Genomic DNA, 25,328 nt, shown 5'->3' on the forward strand with positions numbered 1-25,328 from the left:
CACTACCTCTGGTTGAGGAAAATTAGAAGAAATCCTGGATCATTCCAGTGAGGGAATACTCTTACTTTGGTTAATGCATTTTTTGTCTACAGATTCATCAATTAGCAAAAGACTTACGTTCAAAACAGTACATGGTAGGATCCAATGCAGGTTCTCATTACTGGCGATGCAGTCAGTTTGAGGGAATCGCAGGCCATTATTCTCACTACCTTTTAAATCAGATTGTGATTTAGTTTGAACCAGTTCAAACAACCCTGGTTCCCATTTAGTCTGAATCGCTGAAGCGATTGAGAGGGGGGGGGGGCATGTGCTAGACCCATTTAACCTGCATTTTTGACACTGATTTTTTTCCCCGCTTCTCTTTTGCTAAATCGAATCTGCACAAGTGTGAACCACATGTGGATAGGAATCATAGAATAATAGAGTTGGAAGAGACTCCAAGGGCCATCCAGTCCAACCGCCTGCCATGCCGGAACTCTCAGTTAAAGCATACACGACAGATGGCCATCCAGCCTCTGTTTAAAGACTTCCAAAGAAGGAGACTCCACTACCCTCTGAGGCAGTGTGTTAAACTGTCGAACAGCCCTTACTGTCAGGAAGTTCCTCCTAATGTTGAGCTGGAATCTCTTTTCCTGTAGCTTGCATCCATTGTTCCATGTCCTGTTCTCTGGAGCAGCAGAAAACAAACTTGCTCCCTCCTCAATATGACATCCCTTCAAATATTTAAACAGGGCTATCATATCACCTCTTAATCTTCTCTTCTCCAGGCTAAACATCTGCAGCTCCCTTAGTCTCTCTTCAGAGGGCTTTATGGTTTTCAGACCCTTCACCATTTTAATCGCCCTCCTTTGGACACGCTCCAATAGATTCAAATTTCCCCTTCAGCCAGCTGGAACCGAATCATTTTGAATCAATTCATTTGTGAATGGGAGCCACAAGTGGATTATTTTGGAGGGAAAAAATGCAACCAGGGCAAATATAGTGGGGAAAAATGTGATCGGGGCAAATGTAGAGGGAACCACGCTCCACTGTCGAATCAATTCATTGATTTGGATCACACACTGATTTATCTATAAGTCAGAATGGGGCCTTGATGTTTCTGTTCAGACAGTGCAAGATCTTTCACATTTTGAGACACAATGTGGCAATTTAGAAGAAAGAGAACCGTAATTGCTTGCTTTGTTGTTGCCTGCCCTTACTCCATGACACATTCACAACTGATCTGAATAACTCTTTGAAAGACATTGCCTGCTGTCTGGAAGGGCTGGCTATTGCAGTTTGGCTTTAAAAAAAAAATTCAGCTTAGAAATCTCCTTGAAGAAAAGTAATTTCCTCTTACTGTTTTTCTTTGCAGGTCAAAGTGATCCTGATTCAGATGAAGACTGGGGAATCCTTGGGAGCAGCCCTCATCCCTGAAACCATACATGGAGTAGATTCACACAAACAGGAATCCCTCCATTCTAGTGGAAGAGAAAGGAGGGAGCTGGTGTGCCAAAAAGGATATTATCCCCACCCAAATGAAACCCACTGCTGCATAAAATGCCACAAAGGTATGATTAATGTGGTGCAGAAAATCTTTTTTTAGTTTCAGTTACATATTTTGATACACTTAAATCACTGTCAGTTTTTCTTGATTTCAAACATGTATTATGCCCCTTTTTTGTGTTGTCACTTAAACCTAAGCTGTTGTCCACTGAAAGAAGAAGTACCTGGAAATCTGGGATACACTGTTAATGGGTGAGGTTTTGCGACAGTTAATATTAGCCCAGAGGGAAAAGAAGAAAGATAATCACTTTGCAATAATTTCATCATACATTCAATGAAAGCTAATCTAGATAGAAAGCTAGATGAATGTAAAACTGCATACACAGCTCTGGGGTTGGGCCCATGTCTTCTACTGAATGATGGAAGGGGGACTTCTTTGGCTATTTAAAGACTTTAAAAAATATTTTTATTAAACAAAAGCACAAAGACATACAAAAATGTATATATAACTAAAACAAACAAATAAAAATGAACTAGAACAAATAAAATTACAATATAAATTTGAACTCCTAAATTAAAACTAATAAATATTACTGACCTCCCCTGCCTAATTAATGGATATATACCATTATTTAGTATACTTCCTTTATATGATATTATATTTGTGGTTCCACAATAACAAACTCTATTTGATTTGTATCTCCAATATAGCTGCAAACAAGCAATAAACATTTCTCAGTCTTTTTAAAAAGTATTCAAAGATGTCTCTTTGATCAACATTGTCATTTTATCCATTTCAGTCAGTTCAATTACTTCATCTGCCTTGTGTAGGAATAACAGTAGTCTTCCATCTCTGAGAATATGCTATTCTTTCAAGAGTTATCATATATTAATACTTCTTAATTTGATCATTCAACATTCCAAGTAAGAAGGTCTTTGGCTTAAATTGTATCTTTACTTTAAAAATATATTCCATCATACAATGAATCTGAGCTCAATATTTCTTTGCTTCAACACAGGTCCACCACATATCAAAAAAGTCCCGATTTTCTCATATTTCCAACATTTGTTTAAGCTATTCTTATACATTTAGATAACCCTACAGACGTTAAATACTGTACCAACTACATATCATTTTATAAAAAATCTCCTTTGGATAATAACTAAATGTAAATTTCAAACTCTTTGTCCCCATCTTTTCCCATTGCTCTATCTGGAGAACCAATATTTTGAGCCCATTTGATCATCATTTACCTATTCTTCTTCTGTTTAAAATCTCAACAACATTTTCTACATTTTAGCAGTTAAATGTTCATAATCAGTCCACAGTTGGATTTAAAACTCAGATCTAGTCATTTCAAACCCTTGCATTTTCAATCAATTTTGAATCTTTCTTTTAATTGTCTGTTAAATCATAGAATCAATTTAATGCAAGGCCTTTAGATTCCTAATTCTACATTGGTTATTTTCTATTTTCAATAAATCTTTATATGTCACCCATTTTTCTTTTACATTTATTTCTCTCTTTAACAACACTTCTATAGGAGAGCACCAAAGAGGTGACTTTGAATAAAATCTGTTTTTATATCTATTCCAAGTCTGCAGTAATGATCTTCTCACATAATGGTTGTTAAAATTAGAATCTACTTCTCCTTTTTCATTATACAAATAACCATGTAATCCTGAATTCAAATCGGAATTATCTAATTGTGTCAACCTTTCATTTGCCAAGTTTACACATTCTTTCAACCATATCATACAGCATGCAAAATAATATATTCTTAAATCTGGCAAGCCCAAGCTTCCTTTTTTTCCGTCTTGGAATATCTTGAATCTTACCCTTGATTTTTGCCTTGCCAGATAAAAGAAGACACATTCTTCTGCCATTACTTGAATGGAAGCATCATTTTGTAAAGCCAAATTTTTAGACAATATATTCATCTTACTTGTTGATATTCAACCCAATAATGACAAATGTAACTTTTTTCCATTTCTGCAAGTCTTTATTAATTTATTCTAGACTTGTACAGTCAGCCCTTCTTATACACGGATTTTTTATACACGGATTCAAGCATACACGGTTTGAAAATGTTCCAAAAAAGTATAAATTTACCTTGATGTTCCATTTTTTTATTAGGGACACCATTTTGCTCTGTCATTATACTTAATGGGACTTGAGCATACACAGATTTTGTTATACATGCGGGATCTTGGAACCAAACCCCAGCGTATAACAAGGATCCACTGTATACAATTATCTTTAAATAAATTTGAATCTTTTTCTGTGATACACTGCCCAATACTTAACCTTTTTCACAATCTGAAATTCTGATATATCTTGTAAAACCACATCGCAAGAATGTGGGAAATTATCAGGTTCTAAGATCAACCAAGACAAGACTGTGATTTTGACTAAGAATATGACTAAGATGGAACAAAAGATATTTGAAGGCTGTTTAAAGACTGTGCAGGAAAATGATGAACTATTCTCACAACTTCTCTTGAGGATGGCAAAAGAGGGTGAACCCTCACTATGTCATTGATGGGTAGCCCTCCCGCTCATCAACTGTGGCTATGTTTGAAAGTGCTCAAAAGCTGTTCCAGAAATATCTAGTTAAGAGGATCTCAAGGGATTCTCAGAGCCAGGGTGGAATTAACATTTACTGTGTGAGCAGCAGCTTTTGCCCCTTTGTCCTCCTAAAAATCCTTAATTTGCAGACCATGAAGTAACTCAGCAAACAGTTGGCTGGCTGTCCAGTTACCAAATTTATTCAGGAAGTGTGAGTCTATAACTTCTGCCAGACCAGCAGTTTTCCATTTCGAGAGATGGGAGGGCTAAAAAGTGGAGAGCAGAAGTGAGCCCTTGTGATGTCACAAGGAAGAGGATTTATGTAACAGTTGCAAAATTAAGCATTTGTATGTGTGAGAGAGTTGAGTTAGACAATGTGGGTTTTCCACGCTGCTGCATAAGCAATATGTACAACATATCAATGGCCAGAGGGCCTAAACAGGTTGTTATACTAACCATACTAATACATACTAATCTGAGTGTTTTCAAAGAACAGTACATCAAATACATAATTGTTATTGAAATATCTTCATCTGAAAATAAGAATGGTTGAGAAACTAATTTGCCACTGATTCTGTTCATTTCTGTTACTACTAAATGATAGAATAATTCATTGACAGAAAAGTGCCTGAATGGTTGTGTATGAACAAGTCTTATCTGATGTTCCATTACAGATTTGGAAAGATGAACTTGTGACTTCAGACATCACTTCCCCTAAAACAGTATTGTGATAATCCAAGTTCCTGAGGAGTTACCCATGGCTTTTATAAACAATGAGGCTGGACAGACCCGGGGGGGGGGGGGGGGGGGGGGCGGACAGAGGCCGCATCATTGCTGCGGCAACCGCATGCCGCGACAACAATGCACTTAGAAAAAGAAGCTGCAAAACGCGGCTCCTTTTTCTGACGCTGCAAAGGCGCCATTAGTGCCCAGGAGTGGCATGCTGACGTCCGTGGTGCGCTGTGCCATTTGGACGTGCACAATGCATGTCATCAGCGCATGTGCCATCAGAAGGCACACATGCCAAAATGGCACCAGGAGAGCGTGGTAGGGCTTCGGCGCCTGGGGAACGCTCCGCTCTCCCAAGCCCTTAAATTGGCCCCAGGCATAGCGCAAGTCTATACCAAGCCAATAAGTCCAACCTCATAATAATCATTTGATAAGTTTTTTTCTAAAACAATACTGAGGAAGACCCTAGGTTTTAAAGTACTTGTCCAGTAATCAGACAGTTTGTAAGTTCATACTTAGCTTAAGTCTCCCAGACTTCACAGATTCATAATCAAGCCGATATTTTTGTAGGGAGCATCAATTCTCAGAGGTTTCCATTTAGAGACAGTGTGGTGTAGTGGTAAGATTATTGGATTCTGACTTGGGAGAACCAAATTCTAAATCCCCACTGAAGCACTGAGGGGTGGAGCAAGCTTGTTTTCTGCTGCTCCAGAGAGAAGAACACAGAACCATGGATGCAAGCTACAGGAAAAGAGATTCCACCTCAACATTAGGAAGAAAATCTTAACTGTAAGAGCTGTTTGAAAATGGAAGATGCTCCCTCAGGGTGTGGTGGAGTCTCCTGCTTTGGAGGTTTTTAAACAGAGGCTGGATGGCCATCTGTCAAAGGTGCTTTGATTGTGAGTTCATGCATCACAGAGGTTTGGTCTGGATGGCCCTTGTGGTCTCTTCCAACATATGAGTCTATGAAAATCACTAGGTGACTTTGGGCCAGTCAGCCACTGTGAGCTTTACCTCACCTGGTTGTTATGAGAATAAAGTAGAGATGAGAAGAGCCTTGTACTGTATGACACATTGAGCTGTTTAATGGAAAGGCAAGATAGAAATGTAGTTAATAAAATATATAATATTTTTGAAAATTACAGTTGGCCCTCCACATTTGTGGCTTTGACTTTTGCAGATTTGATTACTCACGGATTTGATTAATATGTTCTCTTTAGGAATCTCTAGGTCCTCCAGCATGACTATCACGAACCTCTGTTGTAGGTTGAGCATAGAGTTGTGCTGGAGGACCTAGAAATTCCTAGAGCGGACTCTTCTCTAGACATTTTTAGGTCCTCTGTTGTGATTATATCATCAACGTCTGCCAAACATTGTCCATAGAGTTGCACTGAAGGACCTAGAGATTGCTAGAGAGGTATTCTCTCGTGTCCCCATAAACTGCTTGTGATGGTAATGGGACTGAGAGATACGGTTTGCCAAATATCCTGAATCTGAGCTATAGAGAACTTTATAGGTCATTACCAGCACTTTGAATTATGCCCGGAAACAAACTGGCAGCCAGTGGAGCTGTTTCAGCAGGGGCATTCTGTGGTCTCTGTAACCTACTCCTGTTAACAGTCTGGCTGTGGCTGTTTGAATCATAGAATCATAGAATCATAGAGTTGGAAGAGACCGCAAGGGCCATCTAGTCCAACCCCCTGCCATGCAGGAATCCAAATCAAATCATCTCCAACAGATGGCCATCTAGCCTCTGTTTAAAGACCTCCAAGAAAGGAGACGCCACTACACTCCGAGGGAGTTTGTTCCACTGTCGGACAGCCCTTACTGTCAGGAAGTTCTTCCTAATGTTGAGGTGGAATCTCTTTTCTTGTAGCTTGCATCCATTGCTCCGGGTCCTAGTCTCTGGAGCAAGTGAAAACAAGTCAGCTCCCTCCTCAATATGACATCCCTTCAAATATTTAAACAGGGCTATCATATCACCTCTTAACCTTCTCTTCTCCAGGCTAAACATCCCCAGCTCCTTAAGTCATTCCTCATAGGACATGGTTTCTAGACCTTTCACCATTTTACTTGCCCTCCTTTGGACACATTCCAGTTTTTCAACATCCTTTTTGAATTGTGGCGCCCAGAACTGGACACAATATTCCAGGTGGGGCCTGACCAAAGCAGAATAGAGTGGCACTATTACTTCCCTTGATCTAGATAAGATACTCTTACTGATGCAGCCTAAAATTGCATTGGCCTTTTTAGCTGCCGCATCACACTGTTCACTCATGTTCAGCTTGTGGTCTACTTGGACTCCCAGATCCCTTTCACACATAGTCTCGTTCAGCCATGTGTCTCCCATCCTATATCTGTGCATTTTATTTTTCCGCCCTAAATGCAGTACCTTGCATTTCTCCCTGTTGAAGTTCATTTTGTTAGCTGTGGCCCAATTTTCTAGTTTATTCAGGTCATCTTGAATGTTGATCCTGTCCTCTGGAGTGTTAGCTACTCCTCCTAATTTGGTGTCATCTGCAAATTTGATAAGTATGCTCCCAATTCTGTCATCCAGGTCATTGATAAAGATGTTGAATAGCACTGGGCCCAGGACAGAACCCTGTGGGACCCCACTGGTCACTTCTCTCCAGGATGAAAAGGAGCCATTGTTGAGCACCCTTTGCGTTCGGTCAGTCAACCAATTACAAATCCATGTAACAGTTGCCTTGTCTATCCCACATTTTATAAGCTTGTTAACAAGAATGTCATGGGAAACTTTGTCAAAAGCCTTACTGAAATCAAGATATACAATATCTACAGCATTTCCTTCATCTACCAAGCTAGTAATTTTATCAAAGAAAGAGATTAGATTTGTCTGGCATGACTTCTTTCTCTGAAACCCGTGTTGACTTTTTGTGATTATGGCATTGCCTTCTAGATGTTCACAGACTCTCTTTTTAATGATCTGCTCTAGAATCTTTCCTGGTATGGATGTCAGACTAACTGGACGATAATTGTTTGGATCCTCTTTTTCCCCCTTTTTGAAGATGGGGACAACGTTTGCCCTCCTCCAGTCTGCTGGGACTTCTCCTGTTCTCCAGGAGTTCTCAAAGATCATTGCCAATGGCTCTGATATTACTCCTGCCAGTTCTTTTAATACCCTTGGATGTAGTTCATCTGGTCCTGGAGATTTATATTCATTTAGATTAACAAGATACTCCTCTACTATCTCCTTACTTATTCTGTACTGAAATTCCCCTATTCTGTCCTCTGCTCCATTATCCTCAGGTTGAGCACCCTTTTCCTTTTTTGAGAAGACTGAGACAAAGAAAGTGTTAAGTAATTCTGCCTTTTCTCTGTCCCCTGTTAACATTTTGCCATCCTCTCGACGCAGTGGCCCTACCATTTCCTTCTTCTTCCTTTTGCTGCGGACATATCCAAAAAAGCCCTTTTTATTGTTCTTAACCTCTCTAGCAAGCCTGAGTTCATTCTGCGCTTTAGCTTTTCTGACTTTACCCCTACATGTGCTTGCTATTTGTTTGAATTCCTCTTTGGTGATTTCCCCATTTTTCCATTTCTTGTACATGTCCCTTTTTAATCTTAGCTCAGTTGAAAGTTCCTTAGTCATCCATCCTGGTTTCTTGAGACACCTCCCATTTTTCTTTCTCACTGGAACTGTTTGGAATTGTGCCTTCAGTATCTCTCCTTTCAGAAACTCCCATCCATCCTGAACTCCCTTCTCTTTTAGTGTTCCTGACCATGGGATCACCCCCAGTATTTCTCTAAGTTTAGCAAAATCTGCTCTCCTAAAGTCTAGGATGCGTGTCTGGCTATGCCTGGCTTCTCCTTTCCACTGTATAACAAACTCCAAGAGAACATGGTCACTTCCACCTAAGGATCCCACCACTTGCACTCCATTAATTAGGTCATCCTTGTTGGTTAGGATCAGATCTAAAATAGCTGATCCCCTTGTTGCCTCTTCCACTTTTTGGACCATGAAATTGTCTTCCAGGCAAGTGAGAAATTTACTAGACCTTGAGGATTTGGCTGAGTTTGACTTCCAGCAAATATCAGGATAGTTGAAGTCACCCATCACTACTACATCTCTCTTTTCTGAATGTGTGGTTATCTGTTCTAGAAAGACATCATCCAATTCCTCAGTCTGACTTGGAGGTCTGTAGCAGACTCCCACAATAATGTCCTTGTTGTTTCTTTGCCCTTTAATTTTTATCCAGATGCTCTCTACCTGGCTTCCAGGATTGATGTCCTGGATCTCTTTACTGGTGTAAATGTCCCTGATATATAAGGCTATTCCTCCTCCTTTCCTGTTTGGCCTATTTCTCTTGAAAAGGTTATACCCCTCTATTTCCACATTCCAATCATGAGACTCATCCCACCAGGTTTCAGTGAGGCCCATTATATCATATTTGCTTTGTTGTGCTAGCAGTTTGAGTTCATCTTGCTTGTTTCCCATGCTCTGTGCATTAGTGTAGAGACAACGCAGACCATGTGTCCTCTTGACTTTCTGCCTGTGCAAGTTTTTTTGCCTCTCACTTTTGGGTCCTTGCCCTGTTTGGCTTGTTCCCTCTGTGTCAGTTTGCCTATTTTCTCCAGCCCTTTTGGCTTCCAGAATACTGTCTCCCTCCCCCACATAACTCAGTTTAAAGCCCTCCTGATCAAATTTTTGAGACTATTGGCAAAAACGTTTTTCCCAACTGGCGTGAGATGCAACCCATCCCTTGCCAGAAGTCCGTCCTCATGGAACCTCAGACCATGATCCAAAAATCCAAATCGTTCTTGGCGGCACCATCTGCAGAGCCAGTTGTTTACATCCGCTATTTTCTTCTCCCTTCCGGGACCATGACCTTCGACTGGGAGAAGAGAGGAGATGACAACCTGTGCATCCACCTCTTTCAACTTCCTACCCAGAGTCTCATAATCCCTTATGATATTCTGAAGGCTGTGCCTTGCAGTATCATTGGTTCCCACATGAACAAAAAGAAAGGGGTAATGGTCAGTAGGCTTGACAAGTCTTGTCAGCCTCTCTGTCACATCATGGATCTTTGCCCCAGGGAGACAACACACCTCCCGAGACATCTTGTCAGGCCCATAAACCACTGGTTCAGTGCCTCTCAGCAAGGAGTCCCCCACGACCACCACTCGCCTCCTCCGAGGCTTAGCAGTGGCTGTTCCCTTTGGTAGTACTTCCAGGGTCCCTTGCTCTGTCCCTGAAGTCTGTTCCTGCAGCTCTTCCTCATCATCCTTGATAACAGAGAGAGATTGAAATCGATTCTGTAGCTGTAAGCTCACAGAACGTTCCCTGGTTTCCCTAGTTTTGTGTGTGACACTCCTCCAACTATCTACTTCTGTAGTATGTGAAGTGACCTCCTTCTCCCTAGCAACTTCCTCTGTGTGTTTCATGACCGTCTGGTCCTTTCTGGTCAGAAAAACCTCTTGCTCCCTAAGATGCTGAAGTGTAGTGACCTGGGCCTCCAACTTCTGTACTTTCTCTTCTAAGAGGGCTACCAACTTGCACTTGGGGCAGGTGAAGTTCCCCATATCTCTAGGCAAGAAGACAAACATCCCACAAGTGATGCAGGTGACTGCAGCAGGTCCTTCAGTGTCCATACTGAGAGTCTTAAGGAGGCACTGAAACAAGACTGTGGGCTCCCCCTGCTAAATACTAGTGTAAAGTCCCCTGCTGGTTTGACCTTTGTCCCCAAACTCTGTTAGTGTGCTCAGTCAACTGGGACTACTATAGTTATGAACAGAGCTCCTTGCTACTAGCTAGTTCTGTTTCTCTTCCTCTGAGCAAGTCCCCAGAAGCCCCTTAAGGGAGCAGTGAACAGAAAGTGTAAAATTGAAGATGTCCTCCAGCACTGTGCAAAGGTGACCTTTTCCTGTGTACTCCAAACCCTACTAAACTATAAAAGTAAAAATAAGTGTGAAAAGAAAAATTTGTGCGCCGTTAGGTGCGCGCCTCCACCAGCAGTTTTGTAGAACTTCTATCTCCTCCTCTTCCCAATGACCAAAGGACATGGCCCCACTTTAAAATTGTAAGCTCTTACCAAAGCAGAGTGGACAAAGAAATCAAGGCTTCTCTTTGCAAGGATGTCCTCAGAATTCTCTTTAAAGGGCACAGTTCAGGGACACTGCCTTACTGCCTTCCCCAGGCCAAGGATAGTTGGGCAGGGTGAACACACACAAATCCCCTATCAGTCATGAAGCTAAGCCAAGTGTAATCTCTGCAGCTGGGATCCTTCATAGTGGAAGGTAGCTGTGTGTGTGTGTGTGTGTGTGTTTACATCTTCTGTTTATTTATTTTAACTGCTGGTTGCAGTGTTTGTACTGGGGTTGGTGGGGCAGCACCCCAGCTTATGAGTTCCCTCTGCCTCCCAGATGATTTTATTCTGTACTCAGCTCTGAATGTCATGTTTCCCTGACTGATACCCCCCTCCTGTTACAACATGTCTTTCATTTCCTGTTGGGAAATTCTTTTTCAGGAACCTATCTTGCACAACACTGTTCAGGGCCAGAGAAGACACCCAATTGCTCAGAGTGTTCTCCAGGCACCTACATGTCACAAGATAATTTTTATCGACAGTGTTTTCCATGTTCAGGCTGTCGAGCAAGTAAGTCTCTTCTTCATGTGATTAAATGTGAGCTGAGTAGCAGGGAAAGAGACATGCATTTGGAGCATTGTATATAGAATGCGCAGGGTTGAAATTGAAGTCAGAAATTGCATAAAGTGAGAGATGCTTAATAACATACACAGTTGTCTGGTACAAGATTTCTTTTGGAAGCAGTGAATATATTTTTTTCTATATTAAGCAAAAAGAAATTTATGTATAACTTTGTTTTAAATAACATAAAATATAAATAGTGACAAATAATTATCCTGGTTTTATTTATTTATTTGATTTTTATGCTGCCTTCCTCCCAAAAAAAGGACCCAAGGCAGCTCACCTGCATATTCTGTTCTATAGCATACCAGTAAAACTGTATCAGAAAGAGATTAATATCTGTTTACTATTATGCTCTGTTATCACATTGGGCACTATAATCTGTGTAGAACTAACACTGTCCTTCTCCCTCGCTGCCGCTTTCTTTTTACTCCTAGGTTTTGGACAGATAGAAATATCTAGGTGCACCCCTGAGCAGGACACTGTCTGTGGTTGTGGACTCCACCAGTATCAGTCTGGTGGGAAGTCTGAGTTCTTCTGCCAAAACTGCAGTGCTTGTGAGAATGGAAAAATCAGGCAACATTGTGAGTATGATCAGAGCAGAGCCACTGTCTTGTTTATCCCCCATTCATTCATTTATTCATTCTGAAAACAGTGCTCTGTCCTACAGCAATATGATGTTTGTTTTTAGAACAGCCTCTGTGTGTTGGCAAACTTTTTGTCCTTTAACTCTTTCCTTCTGAAGTCATTGTTTCTCTTTAATCTATGTCACCCAGAAGAAAGGACAGCTCTCAAGTCAGCTGAAGCTATTTTAAAAAGATGATGAGTTGGGTAAAATTTAAACTCGGGTTTAGTCTAATTTATCTGGAATTTGTATTTTAGAAACTCTCACTACCAACTAGCCAGCATTTTATTTTGGCTCTTCAAAAAGGTCAAGTCACTAGCAAGCAACCCAAGTGGGTGGACTAACAAGTCTTGTATGCACATGTGCACCCTAGTAAAAAAAAAAAAAAAAGACCCTGCCATTCAGAAATCCATTGCAGAAATCTATATAAGTGACCCTCAAACCTTTGATTATAAATCTCTGATGAAGAAAAGTCCACCTTCTTCCAATGTATGTTGTCCTAATGTCAAACAGCTTTTGCCATGAGAAAATACAGTCAGCCCTCCTCATAGGCGGGCTTGCCTTCCATGGCTTCTTTTAGCTTATGCGGAAGGCAAGCCCCATTAGAAGTAACAAGACATGTACCTGCACTGTGCGCCCCGTGTGCCCCCATGTGCATGCACCTAATTATTTCCTATGAGGCTTGAGCATACGCTATTTTCCCCATATGTGGGGGAGTCCAGAATGGATCCCCCGCGTATAGAGAGGGTGGACTGTACTTCCTTATGATTAAGCATAATTTTATTTCTTGCAGTTTGAATTCATTGGTTTGGGTTTTACCTCTGGAGCAGCAGAAAACAAGCTCATTGTACCATATAGAAGACAGCCTTTCAGATATTTAAAGATAGCTGCCATAACATCTCTTGGTATTCTCTTATGTCGTGTTACCTCTCATTCTTCTCCAGGCTAAACATACTAAGTTCCCTCAACCATTTCTAATAGGACTTATTTTCTAGAGTTTTTACCATCTTAACAATTCTTTCTTGGACATGTTCCGGCTTGTCAGTACTGCTCTTGAACTGTAACGCTTAGAACTGGAAACAGAATTACAGGTGAGGTCTGACCAAAGCAGAATAGAATGGGACTGTTACTTCCATCAATTTGGACACTACTTCTGCTGCAACTTTACGCCTTTGACACATGTTTAGATTGTGGTCTATTAATACTGTTAGAATTTGTTTACATCTACGGCTGTCAAGCTAGGAGCCACATATCTTTTGTTTGTGCTTGTGATTTTTCCTATCTATGGTAGTATCTTACATTGTACCCTGCTGAAATTCATTTTGTTAGTTTTACTTCATTGTCTAATACAAAGATGAATCTTGAATTTTCTCTGAACCCTGAAGCACCCCACTTCCCTCTGTCATTTCTCTCCAGGAGGAACTTTTGGGGAGCACTCTTTAGAGTCAGTTGATTGACCATTTACAAATCCACCCAAAATTACTGTTGTTTAGTCCATATTTTAGCAGGTTGTCTGGAAGATGATTATGGATGACTTTGCTTAACGCCTCACTGAAATCAAAATACATCTATAGCATTCCTCTGATTTACCATGTGTAACTTTATTCAAAAAGAAAAAATATTAGTCTGACTTGATTTTTAGAAACTCCTTCTTACTCTGTTATCACATCATTCTTTTCTAAGTATTTATAGTTGCCTTATTGCCCATTTAATAGAATCACCCTTTTGAAGATATTTATTCATTCCTTTCTCTCTGTCGGCTTATTTGTGCATTTATTTATCCCAAGATACATTTTCTGTCTTTATTTTTGTTTGTTTGTATCTATTAATATATGAACATTTGTACTGGAGCAATTTTCTGCCATGTTATTTCATTATAGCCATTGCAATCTGTTCACTAGTGCAATCTGAACAGGGCTTTTAGTAAATGGGTCTCTCAGGAATTTCATAAGAATGCTATGGTCAAAGTTGACTTGATGGCACATACTAACAGCAGTCTGGAAACACTGCCCTCCAGGTGCCTACAATATTGAGCTCTCTTGCCTATCAATTAATTGCACCACTGTTTAGGAGAGATTCCTTCTCCCCCAAACGTTATGCTAACTATTTCATCCATTCTTGCTGCTAAGGATACAGCTAGATGTGATGCAGGAGGTCTGTGATCCAGATTTCCTGCAGGTTATTTAAAATGTTATTTAAGCAAACAGCCAGCTGGGTCCTGGATCAGTACCAGGGTACTAGAAAAGGAGGGGTTTCACATACCTCCTGTTCTCCTCCCTTTGCAATTCTATTTCCATGATTAAAATAATACTCTATGGCCCTGCAGTTTTAGTGAACATGAAGAGGAAGGGTTAGGCCTTCTTTTCACTTAACACTGCAGTCCTGATCAGACTTGAACCCTCATCAGTTTTCTTTAAAACAGCAAGAGATGCTGAACTTGGATGTTCTATAACATATCTAAATTAATGTATTGCTGTTTTACAGTATGATTCTCACACTTCTCTTTTCTTCCCAGGTACCAAATTTAATGATACAATATGTGAGTGTCACCCTGGATATTTTCGCCGGACAGATGAAAACAACTGTTCCCCATGCAGCAGGTAGAGGAATCCTTTGCCTATCCCTTTAAAAGACACAGGTGTAACCTCAGCCAGATTCTGAAGTCTGCAGCCCCTGTCCCAGCTGATTTGCAGTTCGTACCTGATTTGCACCAAAATTAATGAAAGAGCATGTGTATCAACACTCTTCCTGGCAATAATTGACTGAGGAGGAGGCATGTACTACGGAATTGCTGAGGTTCCAAAAGATGCTTCCCTGCTGCCCATACCAACTGATTTGTGTGGGATCTCAGTGGAGATCTCAACACACGTTCTTCTCTTTGCATATTCAGATAGGCTTTTACCCATAGGGGTGGGGGAGCATTTGTGTGTACACATGGAAGAGAAAACTTTCTTTTGTGTAAATTTTTGTTTGAGAAGGAAGCCCAGGCACTGCTTCTTGCCAGTTTCTGTGCCCCCCTGTGGGGTGCTGATGGAAGTGGGAAGAAAAAGGAAGTCCTCTTCAATCTCCATACTTAGATTTGCCTTCCACTTTTTTAAAAAATAGAACTTACTTTGCCTGGTCTTTCTGATGGATCTCAGCTGTGTCTGCTGTGTTTGCTCAGAGCACTTTCCTAACTATTCATGCTTCTGCTACAAAGAAACAGATATCCCAGGAAGCCATATATGAACCAAATGACGGCTCTGCAGGGAGTTTACGGAGCCTCCCGCTGTCCCATTGTAGCCATCCAACCCATGTTGTTCCTCCATGACAGGACACTATACAGAGGCTGCACACATGGTGCTGATAATCAAAGACTCCAAACCCTTCTTGGAGGCCACATACGAACTAAGTGGCATATCTTTGGGACCTTTTATAGTTCTCTCAGCCAGCTGTCACCCCTACCACGATCTTCCTGTCCCTTCAGCAATCCATGAATTGGATTGGAGATGTAGCAGCCGTCTTTCTGCCCCTTTCAGCAAAGAAACACTTCCACCCCACTCTGTTGCTTTCTATCTCTTCTCCTTGGCTGGCATCTGGAAGGGAAGCCCTCCAGTCAGGAATAGCGGAAAGGGTGAAATTAAGCTAGGCAGGAAGAGGCCAGAGCAGGAGGAGTTGGATTGGGGGGCTTCATGCAGGATGTACACAAACCTGGGTCCTCTGGGGTGTACTATGGACCCAGAAATAATCAAAGAACAGTGATCTAAATGTTTTCAGCATTTGTTTCTTGTTTAACCCAATTCTCACAAAATCATAGAGTTGGAAGAGACCACAAGGGCCATCCAGTCAAACCCTGTTCTGCCATGCAGAAATATACAATCAAAGCCCCCCAAATGGCCATCCAACCTCTGTTTCAAAACTTCCAAAGAAGGTTGAACAGCTCTTACTGCCAGGAAATTCTTCCAAATGTTGAAGTGGAACCATGCAGTTTTTCTGCAGTTTGAATCCATTGCTCCATAACCTAATCTCTGGAGCAGTAGAAAATAAGCTTGCTCCATTCTCAGTATTACACCCCTTCAAATATTTAAACAGGGCTATCATATCACCTCTTAACTTTATCTTCTCCAGATGAAACATACTAAGTGCCCAAGCCACTCCTCATAGGGCTTAATGGTTTCCAGACCTTTGACCATTTTGGTCACCCTCGTCTGAACATGTTCCAACTGGTGCTCAAAACTGGACACAGTATTCCAGGTAAAGTCTGACCAAAGCAGTATAGAGTGGCACTGTTTCTTCCCTTAATATAGACACTGTACTCCTACTGATGCAGCCTTGAATCACATTGGATTTTTAGCAGCTGCATCACAAGGTTGACTCCTGTTCAGTTTGTGTTTACGAAGACTCCTAGATCCTTTTCACATGTCCCCTATCCTATGTATCTGAACCTTTCATTTTTTCTGCCTAAGTATAGTACTTTACATTCTCCCCTGTTGAAATTCATTTTGTTAGTTTTGGCCCAACTTGCCTTTTGTTAAAGTAATTTTGAATTATGATCCTGTCTTCCAAGGTATTTCTTACCCCTCCTAATTTGGTGTCATTCGCAGATTTGATAAGCACGCCTTCTATTCCATCATCCAAGTCATTGATAAAGTTATTGAATAGCACTGGGCCAAGGACAGAACCCTGTGGCACCCCATTGGTCACTTCTCTCCAAGAAGAGGAGGAGCCATTCTTGAGTACCCTTTGGATTCAGCCAATTACAGAGACACCTAACAGTCACATTGTGTAGACCACATTTTACTAGCTTGTTTGCAAGATTATCATGTGGTACCGTGTCAGAAACCTTACAGAACTCAAGCTACATCCACAGCATTCTACCAAGATTGTACCTCTATAAAAAAAAACAACAACCCAAAAATATGTGGCATGGCTTGCTTTTGAGAAACCCATGTTGACTGACAGTGACCATAGCATTCTTTTCTAAGTGCTAAGACTGTCTGTTCAATGAGCCACTCTTGAATCTCTTCATTTCTGTCTTTCAGCTGCAATGATCAAAAATGCAAGCAACACTGTGAGCCAATGTCCTTCCCAGTGGCAAACCCTTCAAATTCCCAAGGTGAGTACTGATGCTACAGATGCTTACAAGATTTAAAAAAAGATGTACTTTGAAGATATGATAGCAAAGTTGTTAATATATTAATGGAATTGTTAAACAAAATATTATAAATGGAAAAGAATATAATGGAAATTCAAATAGATCAGGGAAAAGAAAAACTGTCAACAGTTGAATAGAAAGTTAGGATGATTGGAGTCGAGATTGAAGGTTTAAGTAAGTTATATGGAAAGTATGATTGGGGAAGAAGAGAAGATGAAATGAAAGATAAAGAATGTTAGCGAGTGAAGATAGAGTAAGAAAGCTCAAGAAAGGGGGATAAGGATAAGAGAAGGTACTGAGAGGGAATGGACTGGGGAAAGTGGGTTGATAATGGGATTAGAAAAGGGAGAAGGATAAGACTAAGAAATGAGTATATACTTAAAACTCACAATGGACCCTTTTCTATTATATATGCTGAATTTTTATATTAAATATATGACTTGCTTGATTTGTATGACTGATATGTATTGTAATACTTATTTTTAACTAATAAAATTAAAAAATTAAAAAAAGAAAAACATATTCCAAAAGTGAGTACTGGAGCCATTCTTCTAATACCAGGTATTGATATCACTATTGATTGTTAGTTGTTGTGGCGCCTCTACTCATTTTTCATCACAACCCTCCTCAAATCCTTCCGAATGAGCTACCATCAATTTGCTTCTTTTTTTTTTTCCTTACAGAAATCACATATGGCCTTGGCTCATTAGCTTTTCTTTTTGGGTTCGGCTGTGTTATATTGCTGTTGGCAAAGAAAATTAAGTGGCAACTTTGTCAGAAGAAACAGAACTCCACTTCTTGCTCGTATTGTGAGTTTAACTCTTCCACTGTTGATAAAGCACCACAGAGTAGTGTAGGTGAAGAAAAGCAATGAGTTCCCTCCTTTGATTCACTGGACTGGTACAGAGCATGGAGAGCAGGGATGGATGCTAGAAAGAAACCTGGCCAAGGGAGCAGCACTCTGTGTTTGGGCATGACCTAAAGTTTCAGGTTTTTAGCTTTGTAGTCTTCTGTCTGTTGAACCTTTTCCTTGCCAATATGGTTTTGATGTGTACCATGACCTTGCATCTTTTACTGCAAAATAGTGAACTACTTTTCCACAATTTTGCAATATATACTGCAGGTGCAGGAGAAGCAATCTGCATTGGAAACACAGCCTGGAAGGAGTTGTCGTTCCATTTCCAAGTTACACACACCATTGCAGCCCATAAATACATATGGAAATGGGGGAGAGATATAGTTGCTTCTGTGCTTTGATCATTATGTAGGTTGTCAAATTCTATATATATTTTTCCTCCCAGGGTAGAAGTAAAGGCCTCCCATCGAAACTTTGGAGAAATGCATAGTTTCCAATGCAGTCCTAAACATACTTATGCTGTTTCTTAATTTAAAATGACAATTGTAATTGCAACAGTATCTTACTATCAAGCAAATGGTGGGCTTGTTTAGCCTGCAAATAGGAAGTATCTAATTGAAAAAAGCCATGTCTGAAAGCATCCAAGCTTTACCAATGTGTTCTTCTTCCACTTTCAGCTGGAAGCAGAATGAAAATGATGATTCTGTACTGCTGTTAAATGTGTTTTGTCTCCATTAATGATTAGAAATGCCAACCCTCATGGTGAAGGCAACTAAATGTAGAGTGTGGGTAGGATGAGAGAGAGTTAACAGGACACTTAAGGAAAAACAAGTTCAGGAGTGGTTAGCTCTTACTCTTGCGGTGCCAAGTCAGAAAGTGCAACATGGAAACAACAAAAGAGTACCTTTGGTGAGAACCAGTGATAAAATCTGCTATTAGCGGGTAATCACAGCAATCCATCTTGCCATTCTTTCTATGCAGAAATGCCATCATTCCTATAAAAACTTAAATGAATGAATTTAATAATTAATACAACAAGTTAAATTTCTGCCTGTCCAGCGTGAACATCAGCAAATTAATTTTTTCCTTCCCAGTGATGTGTATTAAGGATTTAGGTTTAAAACCTAATGGTCAAAGCTCTGGCTGTGTTGAATAGCTAGCAGTCACCATCAAGTTTGTTAAACAAACATCTTCCTGCTATCAATGCCTATTAGGGAAACACCACCTAATACCTCAATAAAAACAAATCGAAGAAAACCATCTGTCACCTAATATGACATACTGAAAAAAAATACTCTCATTTGCTGGCTGTAAGATTAATTTCTTTTCTCCCCCAGCTTTGAATCCAGAGAAAACAGGAGAACCTACTTCAAAGGTAATAGTTCCATAGTATTGCTACTTTAGACATGGGTGGGCTGGGATGAAGGGTCTGTGAGATTTTATAAATGGCTTTTGAGTTTCTGTGTTTTGGTTCACTACATTATCCTCTTCCCAGAGATGATTTTTGTTCATTTCATGAAACCATGCGCTATCCTAACGTTATGCCCAGATGACATTTATTTGTTCAGTGGTAGTTCTGTATTGCTTTTCCTTAAAGTAGTTCATAAAGTAAAACACAGCAAAAGCTGCAGAATTCCAAAGTGAAGAATTCTCCCTCCCTGCCACTATGGCACATATTCCATCAGGACAACAGATAGAGAGGGTGTGTGCCAGCTATTGGTGAGACCAGAATTGCTTTCCTCATCTGTCATTTTTTTCCTCACACACTCACTTTTTCAGACATTCCTCCATTCCATTTTCTACCCTCCCAACATCTTTGACCTTCTCTGTCCCTTTCTTCATTTGTGCAACAACTTGCTTGATTAAGATTCTTTTTTCTAAGCCTAATTCAAGTGCACCACTTATCATCGGTTAATAACTCTGAATGTGTTTCAGTGCAGACATGTTCAGCATCTATTACACTCGTGATGGCAAACCTATGGCATGCGTGCCCTCTCTGGCACGCAAAGCCATTTCTGAGGGCACACTGAGAGACTGGAGGGCAGGGGAAGAGTAGGAACAGGTGTTCCTCCTCTTCCCCCACATGCCATTAGCTGCCTCGACTTCCCCGGAGGCATTTGAAGGCCTGGGAGGGCGAGGGGAAGAAGTACAGGTATGTGCCTGTTCCTCCTCTTCCCCCTGCCCTCTTAGGCCTTCAGCTGTCTCCAGGGAAGTCCTGCCCTCCTAGAAGTGCCACCCCTGGAAGGTGGAGGTCCCGCCCCAGAAGTCCCCCTGCCGGCACTGGGTAACACCCGCCTTTGAGTTTGGGCACTCAGTCTCTAAAAGTCTTGGCATCACTGTATGAGACTAATATTAGTTCTTTCTATGTTGATCAAACCAGAGAGGTGAAGTAAAAACCTTTACCCTGGTGTAGGGCAGTTCACAGAACATCTTTTGCCTTTTAAGAATTAGCCTATAAAGAATAAAACTGCGTGAAATGAAGTGGAAGAAGGGGGTGACAAAAGACATCTTCCACAACAGAGTGATGCTGTCTACTTCAGTTTTTGGAATGCTACTCCACTTTTGATCTCTCAAACTAGTTCCACACACATTGGACAATTAATCTGAATATCAACTGTATATTGTTCTTGCTCATTAGACTAATGATAAAGGAAATTATTCCGCTCTGTGTCGAGATGATGAAGTACAACAGTCATCGCAGACAAGCCCAACAGTGCCACTTCCAGATTGTGTAAAATCTGCAGGAGAGACACAAGTCCCAGATCGTGAGTGCAGCCTTATTTCAAAGTTAGGTGTGAGTGTGTGAGAAAGTTGACTTCTTTGTGCATCATATCTGCAGGAGAATGTGTGGGCAGCAGCTGCCACATGAAAAACGTAAAGAGATTTAAGAACCCCTAATATATACTATCTCTTCTCTTCCATCCTCCCTACTTTCAAAAATCCAAGTTTATGTGAGGGCCTGGACATACAAAATTCTGTTCTTTTATTATCATTATGATTAGATTGGTACACAATGCAACCAAATAAATTATATGAAACCGTGTGGCATTCAGTACTTTATTTAGGGGGTGGTCCAAAGGATCAAGAGTAAATCTTCTTTCCAGGGCAGAGACAAAGCAAGAGGGAGATTGCAGGAGGAAATAAAAGTGTTAGTATTTTACTTGTTACTAGTGAGCCTCAGTTTCAGCCTGTATTTCCTTTCTCCTCTTTCAGGGAAATGGCTGAGCTAAAAGTGGAAGAAGGAACTAGATGTAATGGGGACAGCCATATTTGTTTATTTACTTTTTTGTGTGTCCCTGTGTGTGTAATTATACAGTACTTTTATACATTGAAAGCAGAACACAGACAAAGGAAACTGAAGCCTTCAGCCCAGATAACTTTGAGTAACTCAGCTGGAGGATAGGTGGGTAAGTGAGGCAGGAGAGGAGGCACTGTTCAGCCTCACACAACTACTCCCCCCACTTTCTCATGGAAATATGATCTGAAGATCAATCTAAACCATAGGTTCAGTACCTTTACCCCAGTGTCTCTCTAAGAATTCCCAATATGCCTACTGGCCCAAAAGCTCAGGACTATTGATCTAGAAAATTAATATAATCCAAAAAAGTTTAACAGAAATGTTTTACAATATACAGTACTGTAGGTATAGCTTCATTTATCATGGTTAGGAATGATGTCTGAATTAAGCTATTATGTGTTTCTATGTTCCTATACTGAAAGCTTTGCTTAGTAACATTTATTGCCAAAGTGGGCAACTATCTGAGGGCTGCACACATCTCACTAGACCTTGGAGGGCCGTATCCCACCATTCTTCTCCAGCTGTTGCTATATATATATTTTAAAACATTACCCAAAATCCCTCCCAGTCCTCTTGGAAGTTATGTAAAGAGCAATTTCATCATGTTTTGAGTGACTTCTATTTTTTCCCCAAAAAGATCTTTTCTGTGCCTAAAACAGCTTAGGGCATGGGCCAAAATTGCCACCATACTCACTAAAGGTTATAGGGGATATTTTGAGCAATTTTTTTTTATTGTGGAGCTCTCGGGGATCTCAAATTCAGTACATGGGTCCTCTTCCTTCACCTCAAAGTGCTAACATATGTCTATATAGGTTTTATGACAGTTTAGAAAACCTTCTCAAGTTTGTTCTGTGCGGTAAAATCTTAAAGCATGTTTATTCAGGAATAATTTTTGTTGAATTTGATGGGACTTAAGAAAACATAGAATTTGAGCTGGTATGAGCTGATGGAGTTGGTCATAGCTAGCATAGGAGAAAGGGAATAACACTCTCATCAGCACTTGGTTTCTCCTCTATTCCTTTCTTCCAGGTCCTGAAGTTTTGTATACCATTGTGGATCATGTCCCCTTGTCTCGGTGGAAGGAATTTATGCGGTACTTGGGGCTGAGTGAAAATACAATAGATATAATCACTATAGAACAACGGCATATGAGAGAAGCACAATATGAGATGCTGAGACACTGGAGGCTGCAGGCAGGCCATGGTGCCTCTGTGGAGCGTATAAGTAATGTTCTCAACCAGATGAATCTGAGTGGCTGCAGTGAAGCAATTCAGGAGGTCCTGACCAAACAGCCTTAGTGTTTCTATCATTCTTTCTACTTTTTAAAGGATACCAGCACTCATTCAGACTTCAATGTCCATCTCTTGAAGATAGCTGCATCATGATGATTCCTTATAGAACACGAGCAATACAGTGCTTTTCAGTGGAGTTACTTCACCGTTCAGATACCCATCTTCAGATTGTGTTGCGTGTGCATGTGAAACAGCTTTTGATTTTATCCCTATCAAGACTAGCACTTTTCTTCCAGAGATGGATTTGGGCCGATCTTGCCTGTCATTCTTTTTTTTTTAAATCTTTGTAAAGGCCATAAACTCTACAAAGATAGAACTCAAGATAATCTCATGAGATGTCTTCTTTATAGGAACAGAAAGAAACAGCTCTGGGAAGAGTAATTTCAACCTTTACCAACCTAGAGTGTAACTTTAATTTCAACCTGCAATATCAGAGGTTTTTTTAAAAAAGTATCAGCCCATCATTTCCTTCTCTGTCCTGAAGACATAACTATACTGCAGGAAGGTAGTTGTGCCTTTATCTTTTTTTGCACCTACAGCTTGCTACCACTGCTAGATTTTCTAGCAAGAAGATACAGTATTATTGTTGAACTTGTATTGAATTAGCATAAGTGTACAAACATGCCTCACTCTAAACTGGGGTGATAACCTATTTGGCCTAGGAGCCAAATGTTTCTGAAGGCCACATTTCATCAATGGGTGAGTAAAATATCTCGCTCATGTAAAGCGAGATATAAACCTTACAAATGTGTTGCAATGCAACAGTTTTCAGGCATTCAAGGCACAGTTTAGTTCTCTGGATGATGCAGAGGAGCAATCCACATTATCTCATGCCAGTTCCAGAGGCAGACACCACAAAACCTGTATTCTTTCATTGAATTTGTTGACTTCCTCTCTCTCTTCTCAGTTTTTGTTATACATTCATCCCTCCATATTTGTGGCTTTGACATTTACAGATTTGATTATTCATGTATTTGTTTAATATGTTCTCTCTAGGAATATGTAGGTCCTCCAGTGCAACTCTGTGGTCAACTTTAAGTAAAAGTCATACTGAAGGACCTAGAGATTCCTAGAGCAAAGACTCCACTAGGCATTTGTAGCTCCTCCAGTGCAATTCTGTGGTCGTTGTCTGTCAGACATTGCCCACAGAGTTGCACTGGAGGACCTAGAGATTCCTAAAGAGGTGTCCTCTCAGGTAAAAACGTGGTGGTTTTGTTATTTGCAGTTTTTCTATATTCCCAGGTGTCTTGTGCCTCTAACCCTAGCAAAAATGGAGGGACAAGTGTATTTGCTAGCCATCACACTTACTTGCAGAGAAAAATAAAAAAACAAACATAGTGTGGGAAGCTATCTCCAAGACAGAAGCATTGCATGGCTGCCATCATGTAGTGTGGAAATGGAACACTGCTCTGCATATCCAAGAATATTTTTTCACCCTCTCATTCCACATGTGGCTTCTTAGGCAGAAACTTGGTTTTACTCCTTTCTCCAATCCAATTTCATTCATACTGTTTTAAATGAAGAGTATCTCATTTGTGGATATTGAATCACAATATCAAATGAGCAAATATCCTATATCTTGGTCTCGAAAAGAGTTAGGATTTTGGTGAGTTGCTGGTAGCTCTTAAAGCAGTTTTATTGTATATATTTGCTGTTAGTTCTGGTCAAAAAGCACTCTAAAGGATTTTTATAGTACAGTAAAATACTTAGCTCATTGTGTCTTTATATGCACTTTTGTAACAATCAACACTTCTGTCAGAACAAATATAACAGGATACATTCTTTTTTTATATTTTCTTGATTATATGTAAGTTCAACAGATATAATTAATATAAATAGCTATTTCTGTAAAATAAAACCTGAGGAATAAAATAGAGAAATCAGTTCTTTACCCTCTCAAGTTATACAAGCATAAACAACTCTCCAATCTGTCAAGGTCATTTTTAATTCTGGTCCTGTCCTCTTGGGAATTTGCTACCCCACTAATTCAGTGTCATTTACAAATCTGTTAAGCGTGCCTTTTCTTCCGTCATCTAAGTCAATTATAAAGGTGTTGAAAAACATCTGCTTAGCACAGAACCTGAGGCACTCCACTAGTCACTTGTTTCCAGGATGAAGAGTCATCATCAGTGAACACTCTTGATTCTGATGAAAGGGTCCATAAGGTAAATGAAGAATTCATTGGACCTGACATTCCTGGCAGAATTTGACCTCCAACCAATATCAGGGCAGTTGAAGTCACCCATTTTGACCGTACCTTTCGTTTTTGAATGTTTGGTATTCTGTTCAAGGAAAGGTTTCCATCTGGCTTGGACATCTCAGACTCATACTGTGATGTCCCTATTGCTATTTTCCCTCTCCTGTAATTTTTACCCAAATACTTTCCACCTGCCATCCAGCCAAACGTCTCACAGATGAATACTGGAATAAATGACACAGACTACTCCGGGAATTTGCCACGGAGGTGCAGAACTAAATCCTAATTGATAAACCACAGGAGCCTTAGCCAGGCACATTCTAACTATTACCCAAAATACACAGGCAACCATGGATGACCCATCATCTTAAGCACTGGAACACACACGTGGTGCCTGTGGACACATGGACAATATTCTTAGACCGTATACCACCAGTACACCCACCTATGTGAAGGGCACTACCAGCTTCCCACAGAA

General features: G+C 40.4%; 1 protein-coding gene across 1 annotated transcript in view; it reads left to right on the forward strand.

Annotated features, from left to right (window-relative positions):
* Positions 1-22,928, forward strand: part of LOC121922349 (tumor necrosis factor receptor superfamily member 1A-like) — a 28,831-nt gene extending 5,903 nt beyond the window's left edge. The window contains exons 2-10 of the mRNA XM_042451684.1: positions 1,355-1,550; positions 11,269-11,397; positions 11,886-12,032; positions 14,589-14,673; positions 17,095-17,168; positions 17,891-18,016; positions 19,401-19,438; positions 20,702-20,828; positions 22,391-22,928. Coding sequence (XP_042307618.1) covers positions 1,355-1,550; positions 11,269-11,397; positions 11,886-12,032; positions 14,589-14,673; positions 17,095-17,168; positions 17,891-18,016; positions 19,401-19,438; positions 20,702-20,828; positions 22,391-22,659 — 1,191 coding nt within the window. The 3' untranslated portion in view covers positions 22,660-22,928. The remainder of the gene's footprint in view (positions 1-1,354; positions 1,551-11,268; positions 11,398-11,885; positions 12,033-14,588; positions 14,674-17,094; positions 17,169-17,890; positions 18,017-19,400; positions 19,439-20,701; positions 20,829-22,390) is intronic.
* The last annotated feature ends 2,400 nt before the right edge of the window (positions 22,929-25,328 follow it).

The sequence above is a fragment of the Sceloporus undulatus genome, chromosome 2, assembly GCF_019175285.1.
Source record: "Sceloporus undulatus isolate JIND9_A2432 ecotype Alabama chromosome 2, SceUnd_v1.1, whole genome shotgun sequence".
In the NCBI taxonomy this organism is placed as follows: Eukaryota; Metazoa; Chordata; class Lepidosauria; order Squamata; family Phrynosomatidae; genus Sceloporus; species Sceloporus undulatus.